General features: G+C 44.5%; 2 protein-coding genes across 3 annotated transcripts; one reads left to right on the forward strand and one right to left on the reverse strand.

The window, feature by feature from the left end:
• The first annotated feature begins 212 nt into the window (after window positions 1-212).
• C6H11orf16 (chromosome 6 C11orf16 homolog) lies at window positions 213-12,690 on the forward strand. Of its 2 annotated transcripts, XM_063158499.1 has the most exons (8): window positions 213-641; window positions 1,784-1,988; window positions 2,782-2,932; window positions 3,849-4,077; window positions 4,830-5,495; window positions 5,891-6,066; window positions 7,704-7,895; window positions 11,623-12,690. In XM_063158499.1, the coding sequence occupies exons 2-8, from the start codon at window positions 1,822-1,824 to the stop codon at window positions 11,626-11,628; spliced, it is 1,587 nt and encodes a 528-aa protein (XP_063014569.1). In that variant the 5' UTR covers window positions 213-641; window positions 1,784-1,821; the 3' UTR covers window positions 11,629-12,690. The 2 variants fall into 2 exon arrangements, with proteins under 2 accessions (XP_063014569.1, XP_063014570.1); XM_063158500.1 differs by lacking the exon at window positions 213-641 and having other exon boundaries at window positions 1,352-1,988.
• On the reverse strand, window positions 8,935-13,616 carry AKIP1 (A-kinase interacting protein 1). The gene is made up of 4 exons (XM_063158501.1): window positions 13,390-13,616; window positions 10,350-10,460; window positions 10,088-10,138; window positions 8,935-9,383 (listed from the first exon to the last, which is right to left on the reverse strand). The coding sequence occupies exons 1-4, from the start codon at window positions 13,414-13,416 to the stop codon at window positions 9,240-9,242; spliced, it is 333 nt and encodes a 110-aa protein (XP_063014571.1). The 5' UTR covers window positions 13,417-13,616; the 3' UTR covers window positions 8,935-9,239.
• Between the last annotated feature and the right edge of the window lie 341 nt (window positions 13,617-13,957).

The following is a 13,957-nucleotide window of genomic DNA, read 5'->3' on the forward strand; positions in this document are numbered from 1 at the left end:
CCACAAACAAAACTAACCAAACAAAAAATCAGTAAATGTCAACTGTTTGTTGTTCTTTTAAGGAGGATGTGAAAATTAGGGATCTCAGCAGAGATTAACAGGTAGGTTTCTGCATTATAATATGACATGTTTTTGATAGGCACTTTGTAAGAGAGAGGTAGAATTCATTAATCCTTCCCCCTTACTGTGAAAGGAGAAAGTTGTAAAGTGATTTGACCTTGGTTTGTCTCAGCTTCAACCTTTCTGTGCACATTTCAAACATGTTGATTTATCACACCCTGTGGTGGTGAGCTTTTTTTAAAATTTTCCTTAACCTGAACTGTAACTTTGATGCTGGGTTTTACCCTGCAATCACTGAGGACACTGAGCTCTCTTAAAATTCCTTCCCTGTGGTGCAGGAGATCCATGGGGAATTGAACATTGAGCAAATGTGTGGCAGTCAAATGGTCCTCTCTGAAGTCAAGTTCTGCTGGGTTTTAACCAGTCAGGTCAGGGTGCCCAATCCTGGCAGTAACAGCTGTGGCAACCTCCATAGCAACTAGGAAACACTGGCAGCAAAGGGCTCCCTGTGTCCAACAGGAAAAAGGCTGGCATTTCTGCATCCAGACTAAATCCAAATGGTGTGTTGTTACCAATAGCAGGTAAGTCTGAAATACTGCTGTGCCGAAGTACTTGGAGCTATCCAGAAAAAGCAGCATAATTGCCTTTGTCAATGCACTGTTGTGTGTACAAACAGGGGTGTTAAAATGTGCTTTAATGTAGAAGTGATAGTTGCCTTTCTTTGCAAAGCATTACTGATTCCATCTTGTTTTGGTTTATAACAGCAGTTTGTGCAGTCATGAAATAAATTGATATATTGTGCTGATTTCCTGACTTAAATATGAATTTTGCAGAGTTAATCCACTCTTCTTGCTGGGTTTACTGTGCTAGTTATCTGAAATTATGTATCTGTCTGGGAGTCTCCATAAAAAAGATTTCCAGTTCATATTTCTTAGATAAGACACAAGATATCATCTAAACATGAGTGCTTAAACTGCATTTTGTAAAATAAATTAAGCATTTAAATTTTATAGGTTGTTGAGTTTCCATGCAAATGTTATCGTAAGTGTTTCTAAGCAATATTTAAAAAGAAAAAGATTAATGGAAGCTTGTCTGCTACATCTTTTGAAATTACCAGAGATAGCATCACATCATTGATCTTACTGTGACAGCCTCTGAATAGTTATCACTTGTCACATCTGAGCATCTCATTCCTTCTTGTTGCAAGCCATAATCCTACTGTTAATAAAACATGACAGGGCAGCTGAAAGATCAAAATATTTTCTCTTAATACATCATTATAAATAAATAACAGGGAAATGTAATCTAACATCAAGTTCAAAACCTGTCACGTTTACTCAGGTTGTCAACTTCAGCTGTAATTTCTGTCGCAGCTTGTAAAACAGGGAAGGTTTGGCTGGCTCTGTACAAGACAGCTTTAAAGAAAGAATGTATGTGTAAGAAAAGAGAGCTGGAAACAAATATTGGAGGCAGGTGAAAGTTATTATTTTCCTGGGATTTTCACAGCATTTATAGTTTCCTTGAGTGTTTCTGCTTTTTGTCCAGGTTGGGATTTGTGTGAGTGAAGATCACTGAAGCCAGTCATGTGGGCTCATCTGGCAAACTGCCAGTCTGAATATTTTGAATGCAGTGTTTTTAAACAAAAATAAATGATTAACCAAAATTACAGGGTTCTTGCGGTACACTGGCCAGCACTTACTTATTGTCTCTTTTCTTCCAACAGGTCACAGCTGAGTCCTGCAGGCAGCAGCTTTTCCAAGTATGGCTCATTTGGAAGGGTCCCTGCCCAGGGGTCTCAGGTATTGCAGTGTGAGGCCAGCTTTGGACAAGGTTTCATGTTCCACTGTCATGTCCACAGTTAATCCCTGCTGCAGGAGCTCTTTTGTTCTGTACCCTGCCTGGATCGCTGAGCACCTCACCCCCCAGAGGTAAAATCAAGTTCCTGTTTAAGTCTGGGATTTGTTTTTTGTTTATCTAAAGGGATAAACCAGGCTGGTGTGTCAGATTAATAAATTAGCTGTTTGAACATCATTTGAGCTTTCCCACGCCTGCACTGGCAGTTTTTTAGATGTATTAACTAAAGTTATTTGCTACCTTGGAGATTATGAAGAGCAAAGCTTGAGTAAGCCTCCTATCAAAGAAACATGCCTTTAATATTATTAGGATAAATAAAAGCATCTTGCCTTAGCAGTCATCTTCCATGAAATGTTGCTAATGCTTTGTGACAGGGGATTATTTTCCCAGTTTTGAACTAGAAGCTGTCATCAAGCAGCAGCTTTGTTGTTTCCTTCTCTGCTTTGCTGTTCCCTGAGTGCTGCCGTGTAAACCATCAGCTCCGGCACTCTGGAGTGCACCTACGCTGTGCTCGGTGCTGCAGTGCATCTTCTCTCCTGATCTAAGGGTTGCATTGTCTTGCCAGGTAAACAGCAAAGGGGCTGGTGCAAGTAATGCTGGCCCACGATTCCAACATGCTCCTGGATCACTTCCTGTAAGCCCCAAAGCAAAGAAATCTGAGTAAAATTTGGCACTGATGTGTTTTCCCCAAGATCAAGGAATTATCCCAGCACAAGCAAGTTTTCTGTTTGTTCCCACACTATTTGGTTTGTGGGAGTGCTACAAAATGAGGTGGAGTGTTCCAGTTCTTAAACCTTACAAGATGATTTTTTTCATGGCCTGCAGAATCTGTTTCTTTCAGGGCTGACCCATTTTCTTTTCTTCAAGGTGCCAATGGATCAGCCACTGCCTCCCCTCCCCTGGCCCAGCATGGAAGAGCCTTGGGGAATCAGGAGGGACAGACAGCAACGTGCCTGTGCTGGCTAGAGGGGAGCAAGATGGATTTTATTACCCTGGTACAGTAAAAGAGGAGATAGAGGTGAGTGAAGGCTGCTGTGTGGTAGCTGGGGACATGTGTAACAGGGAGCAGTCCTCACACACCACCTGAGTTCAGTGTAGCAGTTTTTTGTTTTTCAGTGTAGTAGTTTTTGGTTCAGTTTTTGATGAGATTAGAGAACAGATCACCAGGACAGCAGGTGCTTGAGCAGCCTTGTGCTGGTGCTGAGGTCCCGGTGCTGCTGCCAGCAGCAGTGTAGAGGCTGCTGTTGTGTGTAGACACAGAACCATCAACAGCACAGGAAAAGGGTTTGTGTTTTATGTACACACGTCCAGCTTGAGTCAGCCCCAGACCAGGCTCAGGGTCTTTCCAGAAAGGGTAGTGAAAGCTTTAATTCATTGGTTTGTTAGCACTTCAAACTTAACACAAAAAGGAGCCTGTTCTTTCTCAAGAACAGGGAAGTACCTCATCTCATTGTTGATAGAAACCCTCTTGACAGGCCTTAATATAAAAGAAAATAAAAATTCCCAACAACCCCCCAAGAAGCAGAGCTGTAGATTTTCTGCAGTTCTCTAGTCCTGAGGTGCTGAGATCCCACACAGAGCTAGTGTTGTATGTAATGAGGAAGGACTTGGGCATGAGTGATGAACAGGTCTGAATGGTTTCAGTTGCACACACAGCATGGTTTGTGAAATATACTTGTCTATAGCTTTTTCTCTTGGGAAAGAAAATACAGATCCTAGTGGCAGTGAATGTGAGCATATGCTTCACTCATCTTGCTTTCAGGTGAGCCTTATGGAATTTTTTGGGGCTGTCTCAGTGCTGAACTAACACCACACACCCTAGCTGCTGTTCAGGCTCTTTTTGCCCTAGTCATATAGGCACAGGATGGTCTCCCAGCAAAAGTTGCATTATTGGCTGTTTTTCAGTGCAATTGTTATTTTGTTCCTGCTAACAGAGTGAAAGAGGCATGTTCCTGGTAGAGTTTGCCAAACCACTTGTGTCACGTGGAAGGCATCCAGTGTGTGTGCAAAAAACAGCACAGGGTGACATCCTGGAATATGTGAATGGGATGAAGCACTCCTTGCTCCCTGGAGACAGAGTGCTGGCACCCTGGGAGCCAGATAGGGCCAGGTATGGCCCAGGAACTGTCCTCAGAGGCATTGAGACAAGGGATCCCTTACGAGGTAAGTGCTGCTCTCCTCCTCCTCTTGTTCCTCTGGCACACCAGTGAGGATAAACTCCTGTCAGGGGGCTGCTGCCAGATAAACAACAGAGCACAGACTGCAGCCCAGTGTTGCTCCAAGCTTGCAGTAGCTGATGGATATCTGTGTGTGACCTCACCAATGTGACCCTAAGGAAGTTGTGACCCATAAAAATGTCATCATCTGTGTCCATGGGCATAGCTGGGACAAGGCTGTGGCTGCCATGTGCAGGACTGTGGCCTTTTCATGACAGATACAAGTGAGACAACTTCCAGGAAGCATTCATCTGAGCTTAAATGCTCGCATTTGTACCAAATGGTACATCTGGGGGTGATTTTATCAGCCAGACGTAGGAGATTTCAGCAGCTCATTCATTTTTCCTGTGTCTGACAGTCAAGCTCCACTGACTTACCAAAATACTATTCTCAGAGCAGTACTGCTAAATTTGGCAGCAACAACAGAAATTACTGTCATCTTGTTCTGTTTTCTTGTTCATGTAAAACTGTACTGTTTTCTTGTTCCTCTGATGACAGATTGGGAGGAAAGATGCTGCCAGGCCTGTTGGTTTAGTGATGGTGCCCACTCACCTCTGTGACACTGTGGTGAGGTGTTGGAGAAGGGCAAGAGTTGATCCTGCCTCTTGACAGGAGTAGAAAGTGCATAAAGCTGCAAAGGCTGATCTGTATTTGTGCACTGCCCAGCTGCTTAAGGCTGTTTGCTGTTTCTCTTAACAGCCTCAGAAGATGAGGAAATTACAGTCCAGTTCTGTAATGACAAGCAAGTGAAAGTCCCCCGTGGTGTGGCTCTGTGGATCCCTCCCAGCCTGTGGGAGAGGATTGTGGAGATGATGAACATGCCCTTCACCAGCAGGGTGAAGTCCAGACCAAGCCAGGAATCTGACTCTTGCATTTTTCCCTGCAGTCCTAAAGCAGCCCTGATTCCTGTTTGTGCTCTGTGTAGCCTTGCCAAGCACTGCTTGCTCTGCTCTCCCTGCTGGCCACATTTCTACCACCACTGTGCTGGTGGAATCTGCTGCTCACCAGCCTGGGCAAGGTGCATCTGCTGCTGCCATCCCTGTGCTGCTGCCTGGTGGCCTCTTCCCTCCAGGTCTCTGGTCTTTCAGGACAAAGCTGAAGAGGCAGAGTCCAGCAGTGAGCCCTCTCCAGGCCTTCTAGAACTGAAAGTCACAAAACAAGGAGAAGCTGCAGCTGTGGCAACATCTTCTTCCTCTTCTGGTTCAGAGAGGGACCTGAAGCCATCCCCCACTAAGGGTACTGTGGGGGACAGTGCTGTTAACACAGGCTCCACCTGTCTTGAAAAGCCCAGGCTGAGGAATTCTGCAAGACCTGAAGGGGAATACTGGAAAGGAAGCCACCACAAATCCCATTCCAGTAATTCAGGTACCTTCAAACAACCCCACAGGGAACCAGCTGCCAGAGGGAACAAAACCAAAAATCTTCTGGGCAGGGCAGTCACTTTGCCTGCAGGTTATTGGTATTAATACTGTAAATTTGCATATCACACTCTGGTACAATTCTTCCCCCTCCCCAGTGTTTCTGCTGCCTTATCTGGCTCTTCTTTTGGTCACTCTTCCCATGGAAAACTACCAGAACAATTAATTTCATTTGGAAGCACAGATATTCCTCTCTGTTTCCTGTCATTTTCCTATGCCTTTTATGATGCTAACATCTTCATTAACCTGCATAGCTAAAGTACATTTTTCTCTCTCCTGAAATGAATGTTTCTCCATTTCAGTTCTGGTTTCACTCTTAGACACAATTTTACTCCTTCCCAGGACCTGGAAGTTGTACAAAGGGCCAGCTGGAATCCAAAGCCATCTCCACTGGGGACATGCCCAGTGTGGCCCCAGCTCAGCAGAGTGCAATGTTTGAAACCACCGAGCAGACTCCCAGAGGGCAACTCACACTGAAAACAATCCTAAGAGACCAAGATTTCAAGCCGTCATGGAGGGTAAGATTGTCTGTATTAATTCTGTAGTTATGTAAGCAGGAGGTTTGTTTGAATGGAAGAAATGTTCTTGTAAATGGTTTGGAACCTAGCAAGAAAAAGACATTGTTTGTAACTGCTTCCTGAGGCCATCCACCAGTTTTGTGATAGGGAGGAAAGTTCTCCACTAATGAAACCAAACCAAAAATCCCCAAGCCTTTAGGAAGGGCTGGAGCTACGTGGTAAAGTGGAAACAATTGTCAGTGTGAGCATTCAATAATGCAGATTTCAATTCAGAAATCTGCCAAATGCTCATTGACACTACCCAAAGAAGTCCTGTGTTAAATCCATGGAAAGGTGCTGAGCTCTGCCTATCAAATTGTGATAGTCACAATTTCTGTCTCTAAGAGATAAAAGCATATTCTTTGGTAAACAGTCTTTGCTGAGTTTCTTCTCTCCCTCAGTGGAGGCAAACAGTTTAAACAGCAGATTCCTGCTGTGAAGCTGGGGGATTCAGAGTAAGCAAACTGTGTCACAGCTAGGAACAGCACCACTACCCTGGTTTTTAGGCCTGGTTTCCCTCATGCTTTAGAAAAACTTGAAAAAAATAAGAACATGAATGCTAAAAAAAGCAAACAGAAATGAGGAAGAAAAAACTTACAGGAAGAAGGGGAAGATGAAAGAGAATGTCAGGATGAATAGAAAGAGTGCTCTGCACAAGAGCATCAGGATAGAATAAATATATTCATGAAATCAAATATTAGCTTCTCTGTACCTTCATTCTCTTGCTACTGTGAGCTGACTGCAAAGTAAAACTTCAAATGTTCTAAACTTGCATGGTTAGAGATAAATCCATTAATAACATGTCTTGGTGAACAGAGAATATACAGGAATACATCTTGTATTCTCACAACTGTACTCATTCATTTTAAGGAGATGCCAGCTTATCAACTGTATGGTTCCTACTTTCTATTTCTATTCTACTTTATTGGTTAAATAATCATAGTTACATAACCACACACCTTTATAATTGTTTTCCTAGGAATTTTCAGGCCAGTGTGGAGCTCCAGGCAGGCATGTTCTATGTAAGCAGTGTCAGAGATGTGCACTGAAGTGACATTAGTTGCCTTTTGGTAAAACTAATAAGAAAGCAGAATTGTTTCATTCCAGCCCCAAAGCAGCAGCATGAATCACAGCAGTGGATGCAACGTGGCAATACAGGGTATAATGACAGAATTTCATTCCTGTAAAACACCCCCTTGGTGATTTAAACCCACAAGATCCATTGCTACTCTGAGATAGCTGAGGCAGTTTTATCACAGGCTGCAGGCTGCATCAGAAGTGGCTTGCAGTACACAAGTGGAGTGGGAGGACAGGCTTCCCAGAGGGACTCTCTGGGGGGCTGATGTCCCCTCACTGCAGTCAACAAAATCCTCCTGACTTCTGAAGTAAAAAAGTTTTTAATCAAAGCCTAGCAGCTTCTGAAAATCCTTAGGTCTTGCTGTCCTATTGTGTGTTTCAGCAGTAAAGTTTGTGCCAGCCCAGAAAATAGACCAGTATTGAAGCTGTGTGAGGCACAGGTACAGCCAGCAAAGCAGCAGTTAACAAAGACACTGATGCTTTAGACCAGACTTCTGAAGCATTTGTTTTCTGTCTTCCAGGAAGGCTTTGCAGCATCAGAACAAAGATACAAAGCAGCATCTGATGATAAATGTGAAGGCACTTGTGTTGGAGATGACAAACCTGATGTTACAGACCCTGTCAGAGCTCACTTGCAGCAAAGCAGAGAGAGACATCATCAACCAGAATTCAGTACATGTACAACTGATCAAGTTCAGGGGCTGAAATTTCAGGTAAACTGCTTCTACTCTATCAGTGTTATATTTTTTAAACAAATTAAGTTCTGCTTCGGGTACGGTCTCAGTAGAATATCTTTATGGATGACTATATAATTTTAATAAGTGAGAAACTCTGCTTTCACCCACATTAAACTTGAGCATCCTCATTCTTTGTTCCAGAGTGCTACAGTAAATTCCTAACTATTTGGACTTGACTTTACAACTCTGGAGAGATCAGATGAGCTAGTAGGAGCACTAAAAGCCTGAACAGATGCACAGCAAGAGTCCAATAAACCTCTCATTTGTCTACAGCTCTCTGGAGTGAGCCACAGAAATTCATCAAAGCAGTTTCTGTTTGTAGAAAGCCAGGAGGAATGGAGAAACAATACAACCTGACAGATGAAAGATTTTTTTGGGATTAAAGCACAAGCAAAAGTAGCCAGAGGCTAAAGGACCTGCTACTGTAGATACAAACAACAAAATGATTAGCATTCAAGCCACTGATTTTTGTATTCTGATGAAAAGGAATGGAAACCTTAATAGTATCAGCTACAGAAAGATGACAGATCACATCACTAATTCTAAACATGGAATCTGGTCCTTTGGCAAAGTTAAACATCCAGGGAGTTTTGTTAGTGGGACTGCTTGTGTTTAAAGCATGTGAACTTGGCCATAAGCTGCAGTGTGCAGTTGCTCAGCAGTAAATTGGATAATTTAGGTTACCCCACAGCCCTCAGAAAAGAGGTTTAGTGTAGTCTGCAAAGAGACAGGACAATAGCTCATGTGCTTAGACTGAGCACCTGACACATATTTCAGCACATTTCTGAGCTGGGGTTCTAGGTAGGGAATTTCATTTGCATTTCATTTCTTTACCAGACTAACAACAGTACAGACAGGAGAGTGGCTTGTGAGCCAGCTGCTCCAAAATCAGTGCCAGCCTACAGAAGCCAATATACACCCATATTCACACCACATGGATCATGCTCTCTGGTCAACACTGTGACATGGGGGCTCTCTCTGAGGATAATACAAAAGAAGCTGTCATCACAAAGGCTTGATCATAGATTTTATTTCACTGATTGTGTCTTTAATTGTTTAGAGCAGAAAAATCTGGAATTACACAGTCACATAATTGGATTTAAAAGGCACACAATGTACAAATATTTATAAAAATCAATGTACAAAGTGGGCTGCATATAATTGCATTAACTAGAAAACAAATATACAGGCCATAAAAATGGAGTCCCAGAGAGGAAGCTACTGTTAAAGTGCTAACAAGAAAAAGATATTTATAGCTCATTACACACATGAAAAAGAGCCTCATGTTTTATTCCTGCTATTGCCAGGAAACAACAAATATCACAGGACAAAAGTTAAATCAACACTTTGTCCTGCATTGACATCTACTACGTGGGTTTGTTCCACCATGTCTTCTGAGATTGCTGTGACAGAATAGATGCCAGGAGAAACTTCAATGTAGAAATCTTTGGAATGTCTTCTGGGCTTTAAGAAAAAAAAACAAAACAAAACAAAAAAGTTATTGGTTAGTTATCTTAGATTTCCCAAAAAAAAAATTAATTTGTGTTTGGGTAAAAAAATTACATTTCAGCTGCTATATAAATATACTAAGATTTTTCTAAATATATGGAAGGCAGTGCAAACAAACTTTAAAACATCTCTGTCAGTATAAAAATTAGCAAGTGCCATACTCAAAGTATTCCAGCTAATGTTTCAATTGGTGGAAATAATCACTGTGCTGTAATTTACATCTTGCAAAACTGAAATGTACCAACCTAGACAGTTCTGAACATAAACCTGGGAATTCCTGTTCCCTATGCCAAAGGTGCTCTCACTAATTAATAGTGTGGTACAGATTCAATGTTTCTCATCTTTTCTGGCTTGGAAGTTCCTGAAATTGATTTCTGAGGTGTTAGGCTTTGAAAAATAAAACCAGTTTTCTTCTCCTTGATAAGCAGGGGTCTTCAGAGCCTGTGGGAGGGCCAAGTACAATAAACTATCTGGTTTCTAACTAATTGTGCAAGTCTCTGTATGGCCATTTGACTGCCTATACATATATTATGATTGTGAATCTGCTGTGCCATCAAGGTCTCCAGATCTGTCACAATTTGTAACCAGCTTTATTCAAAATGATAAAAGAAATGCTAGCAAATGCCTCCACTTAAAACCAAAGTATTCTACACACTTACCCTTTGCTGGCAAGTTTGAGCTTGGCTGGGTTCTACAGTACCTTCAGTCTCCTGGAAAGAAAAAGAGAATTATTTTTTAATAATGCAGCACACAGTACAAACCCAGGCCAAGAGAGGGGAAGCTTTAGGTGCACAGAAGGATGGATAGGACACTGATAGGTGCCACAAGAAGTGACTGTGCCTTCCCCCAGCCCAACACAGGCTTGGATCAGTCCAGGTGTTTTTATGTCACTTTTCAGCAAAACCAGAAGTTCCTACTTACCTCTTCTTCTGTGGGATCCATCTTTCTTTCTACTGACTTGCCATGGTATTTGCAGAAGTGTCTGATTTCATTCTCTTTGCACTTGTTGGTTGCCATGGACCTATAGCACTTCTGGACAGCAAGAGAAACAGAAAATATCATGTGGGAGGTGTCAAACCATACTTGCAGCCACTGCAGATTTACAATTGAAAGTAGAACTACACAAGTACTGATGCTGTGTACTAATTGGCTGGTTTGTTCTCTGTGGGGGTGAAAACAAAGCCTGAACCTCCAAAGGCCACCTGCCTCTGTTGCAGGACTCTCTCAGGCAGGCCTGACTTTGTGTTCCTAACACCATATGTTATTGGAATTAAATACCGACAATATGTAGGGCAGGGACTCTGACACCCCAGAACTGAATTAATGAAAATGGCAGAAGGAATAAATACTCTGGAAATGCCTGCCTGATCAAGAAAAGCCCTGCACAGTTTATGGGTCCTTAAGAGGGCATGTATGCAAGCCAGGTGCTCTGCAAGCCAGTCAGTGAAGGTGGGTTCTGCAGGCCATGTGCAGCAGCAGTGCTCTAAAGCAGAATATGTTAATACTGAAAAATGAGTCAGTAAAGAAGCTGAAGTGTCTTCAAGGCTGGTAGCATTTCCACAGCAGTTTTGGCAAGTGCATTAAGCACACAGCAGCCTTCTTGTGGTTGCACTGCAGATGTGCTGGCATCTTCCCCATGGCAAGTTAAACTCTTGAGTACAGTTCTGCTGCCATCTGTTGTCAGCACAGAACTCCTCCCAAGGTTACCTTTTTGATCACAGGGACCAAAAAGATCCAAAATATCTCTTATTTCACAGGTTTTTCTCTTGTCCCTGACTGTCAAGACTAAATGTAACAAAATTAAGGCAAATAGAAATTCTTATTTCCATATCTACTGCCGTCCTTTATTTCTTGAGCTTGTGCACAAATCAACAGATCTCGTTGCTTGTATTGCAGTTTTTGTGAAGCTACAAAATATATCAGATGCTCTGAGCTAGTGCATAATGCTTCACAGAGCTTCTCTTACATGATGGCATAGAGCAAAGAAATGAAATCCAACTTTTGGTGAGAAATGGGTAAATTTTGATGCCTTAGCAACCCCGAACATCTCATCTTAAACTACAGATTTAATTGCTTGCATTCAAGTGCCTAAATGGTTGTGTTCAGCTGTGGATTTTTATTTGCACTTTGTAAAATTTACCCATGAACTTATGGTCTGACATTTCCCCCCTTTTATGACTCTTCTTCTCTACAGCGATGACTGAAGCAGTACCCTCTTGGCTGATGCATAAATGTGGAAGTCATCCATTGCTTGTTCCAATTTTAATACTCTTAACAGGGCACAAGATAGACCCAAAGAATAATTTAGGTTGGAAGACACCCTTAGGATCACAGAGTCCAACTGCAAACCTAGCACTGCCAAGTCACTGGTAAGGATGAGCCTCACTACACTGTTTTGTCTTGTGTAAAATCTATTCTGCCCCAGTTGTTCTAGGATTAACTGCTTACTGTGTGTGTCGTGTTTTGAAATTATAAAGGAGTTGCTTAAGAGCTAATTGCTTGGTGTGCTGGAGTACTGTTTTCTCTAATTTAATTGCAGACTTGGGCTCTGTATTAGCCCTGCAGGCAGTGAGCTCCCTGCTGAGTTGGGATAACAGATCCCTAGGGGCACAAACTGAATGGAATCCTCAGAGTTCAGTGCAGGAGCTGGGCTGCAGGGCTGTGCTCACAGTGGGGGCTGGCAGAGGGTGGCTCCAGTCTGCCCCTGTCACCCAGCAGAGCAGGGACACCTGCCAGCCAGAGCACAGTGGAGCTGAGCACCTGCACACCAAACCTCTCCATTTCTGCTCAGCACACACAGAGAGCTGAGCCCACGCTCCATCCCAAATCCAGTTTGGCCTGGTTTTGTCTGGCATAGAGCAAGTTTTCCTCCTAGCAGTTGGCAGAGTGCTGTGTTTTGGAGTTAGCAGAGTACAGTGTTGATAACAAAGTGGTGTTTTGGTTATTGCTGAGCAGTGCTCACCCTAAGCCAAGGGCTGCTCTCATGCTCTGCCAGTGGGGAGCTGCACAAAAAGCTGGGAGGCAGCTGGGCTGTGACAGCTGAGCCAAGCTAGCCAAAAGGAAATTCCATACCATAGAATGTCATGTATATAAACAGGGGGAGCTGTCTGACTGCTGCCTGGGCACTGGTCAGTGAGTGGTGATCAACTCTATTGTGCACTACTTGTTCTTCCTGGGGTTTATTTCCCTCTCCCCTTTCCATCACAATTATTACTGTCATTACCATTGGTATTATCATATTTTACTTTGTTTCAATGAATAAACTGTTCTTATCTCAACCCACGAGTTTTGTTTTCTCCAGAGTCTCCTCCCCATCCTGCCAGGGGAGGGGAGTAGGGAGGGAGTGAGCGAGCTGTATTGTACTTAGTTGCTGGTGGAATCAAATCACAACAGCAACACTAAATTCAAAACAAACACAGGACACAAAGCATCTCTGCACTCGAGATTCCAACTCTCCCTTATTTCCAGCACCCAGAACAGGGTATCTATCAGCCAGCAGGAGTGGCTCACGTTCCCCTGATAACAACACCAGGTCACTATGTCACAAGGCCATTTCTCAGCAGAGATACTGTGGAGCACTGGAAACATTCCATACCTTGTGACACAATGTATTTTGTGATGCCACCTGACATTTCTGTCTCTCTAACCATACCGCGTTTCCACCAAGAAATGGAGAAACCTTCTGCTAAAATCTATACCGGGCTACCGGTACTGTCTATAGAAAATGCAATAGTGGTGTTTATTAGCCAGGGTGGAACCAGGACAACGCCGCTGAGCTGTGCCCTGCCATGATGCTCAATGCCCCAATTTCCTCATCTCGGCCGGCACCCCGGGCTCGCTGCTGAGCCCCTGCCATACCACGAGCAAACCTGAAGCCCGATTTCTGCAGTACAGGCAGCGAGGCCTCTGGCAGGCACATCCTGAGCGTTCCCCTTTGGGCGGCTCCGGGGCTGGCCCTCACCTCGCATTCCTTTGAGACTCCTCTCATCAAATTCACAATCGAAGCGAACGCTGCATTGAGGCGTTCCCGGTCCTGGTCCTGCAACGAGAGACATTCCCGGTCACCCAGCGTGCCGCCGGTCGCTTAGAGCCACCGGGTGGCGGGCACGGAACCGCAGAGCCCTCGGGGGCACCGGGCGGCCCGTTCGGAGCTGTATCTCCGTGATCTCCCGGTCTCTGTCTGTATCTGTGTGTGTGCGTGTCCCGAGTGCGCGCACGGCACTGACCAGGACCGGGCCCGGGCGCGGGGCCGCGCCCGCCGCGCGCCGCCGCGCCCGCTCCAGCACCTCGCGCGCCACCGCCATCCCGCCCAGCGCCGCCGCCGCCGCACTGCGCACGCGCCGCCCCGCCCTCAGCCCGGCCCCGCCCTCAGCCCCGCCCGGGGGGCACCGGAGCGGCCCCGCCGGGATGTGGCCCCTCGGCGGGCTCGGGGCGCTTTGTTTGTGCCTTGGGGCGCTTTGTTTGTCCCTCACGCTCGCTCCCTGCCCTGCCGTAACGCAGGCGAGGCGCGCCCGGGTAGGCTTTCCCGG

This window comes from Melospiza melodia, chromosome 6, assembly GCF_035770615.1.
Source record: "Melospiza melodia melodia isolate bMelMel2 chromosome 6, bMelMel2.pri, whole genome shotgun sequence".
Taxonomy (NCBI): domain Eukaryota; kingdom Metazoa; phylum Chordata; class Aves; order Passeriformes; family Passerellidae; genus Melospiza; species Melospiza melodia.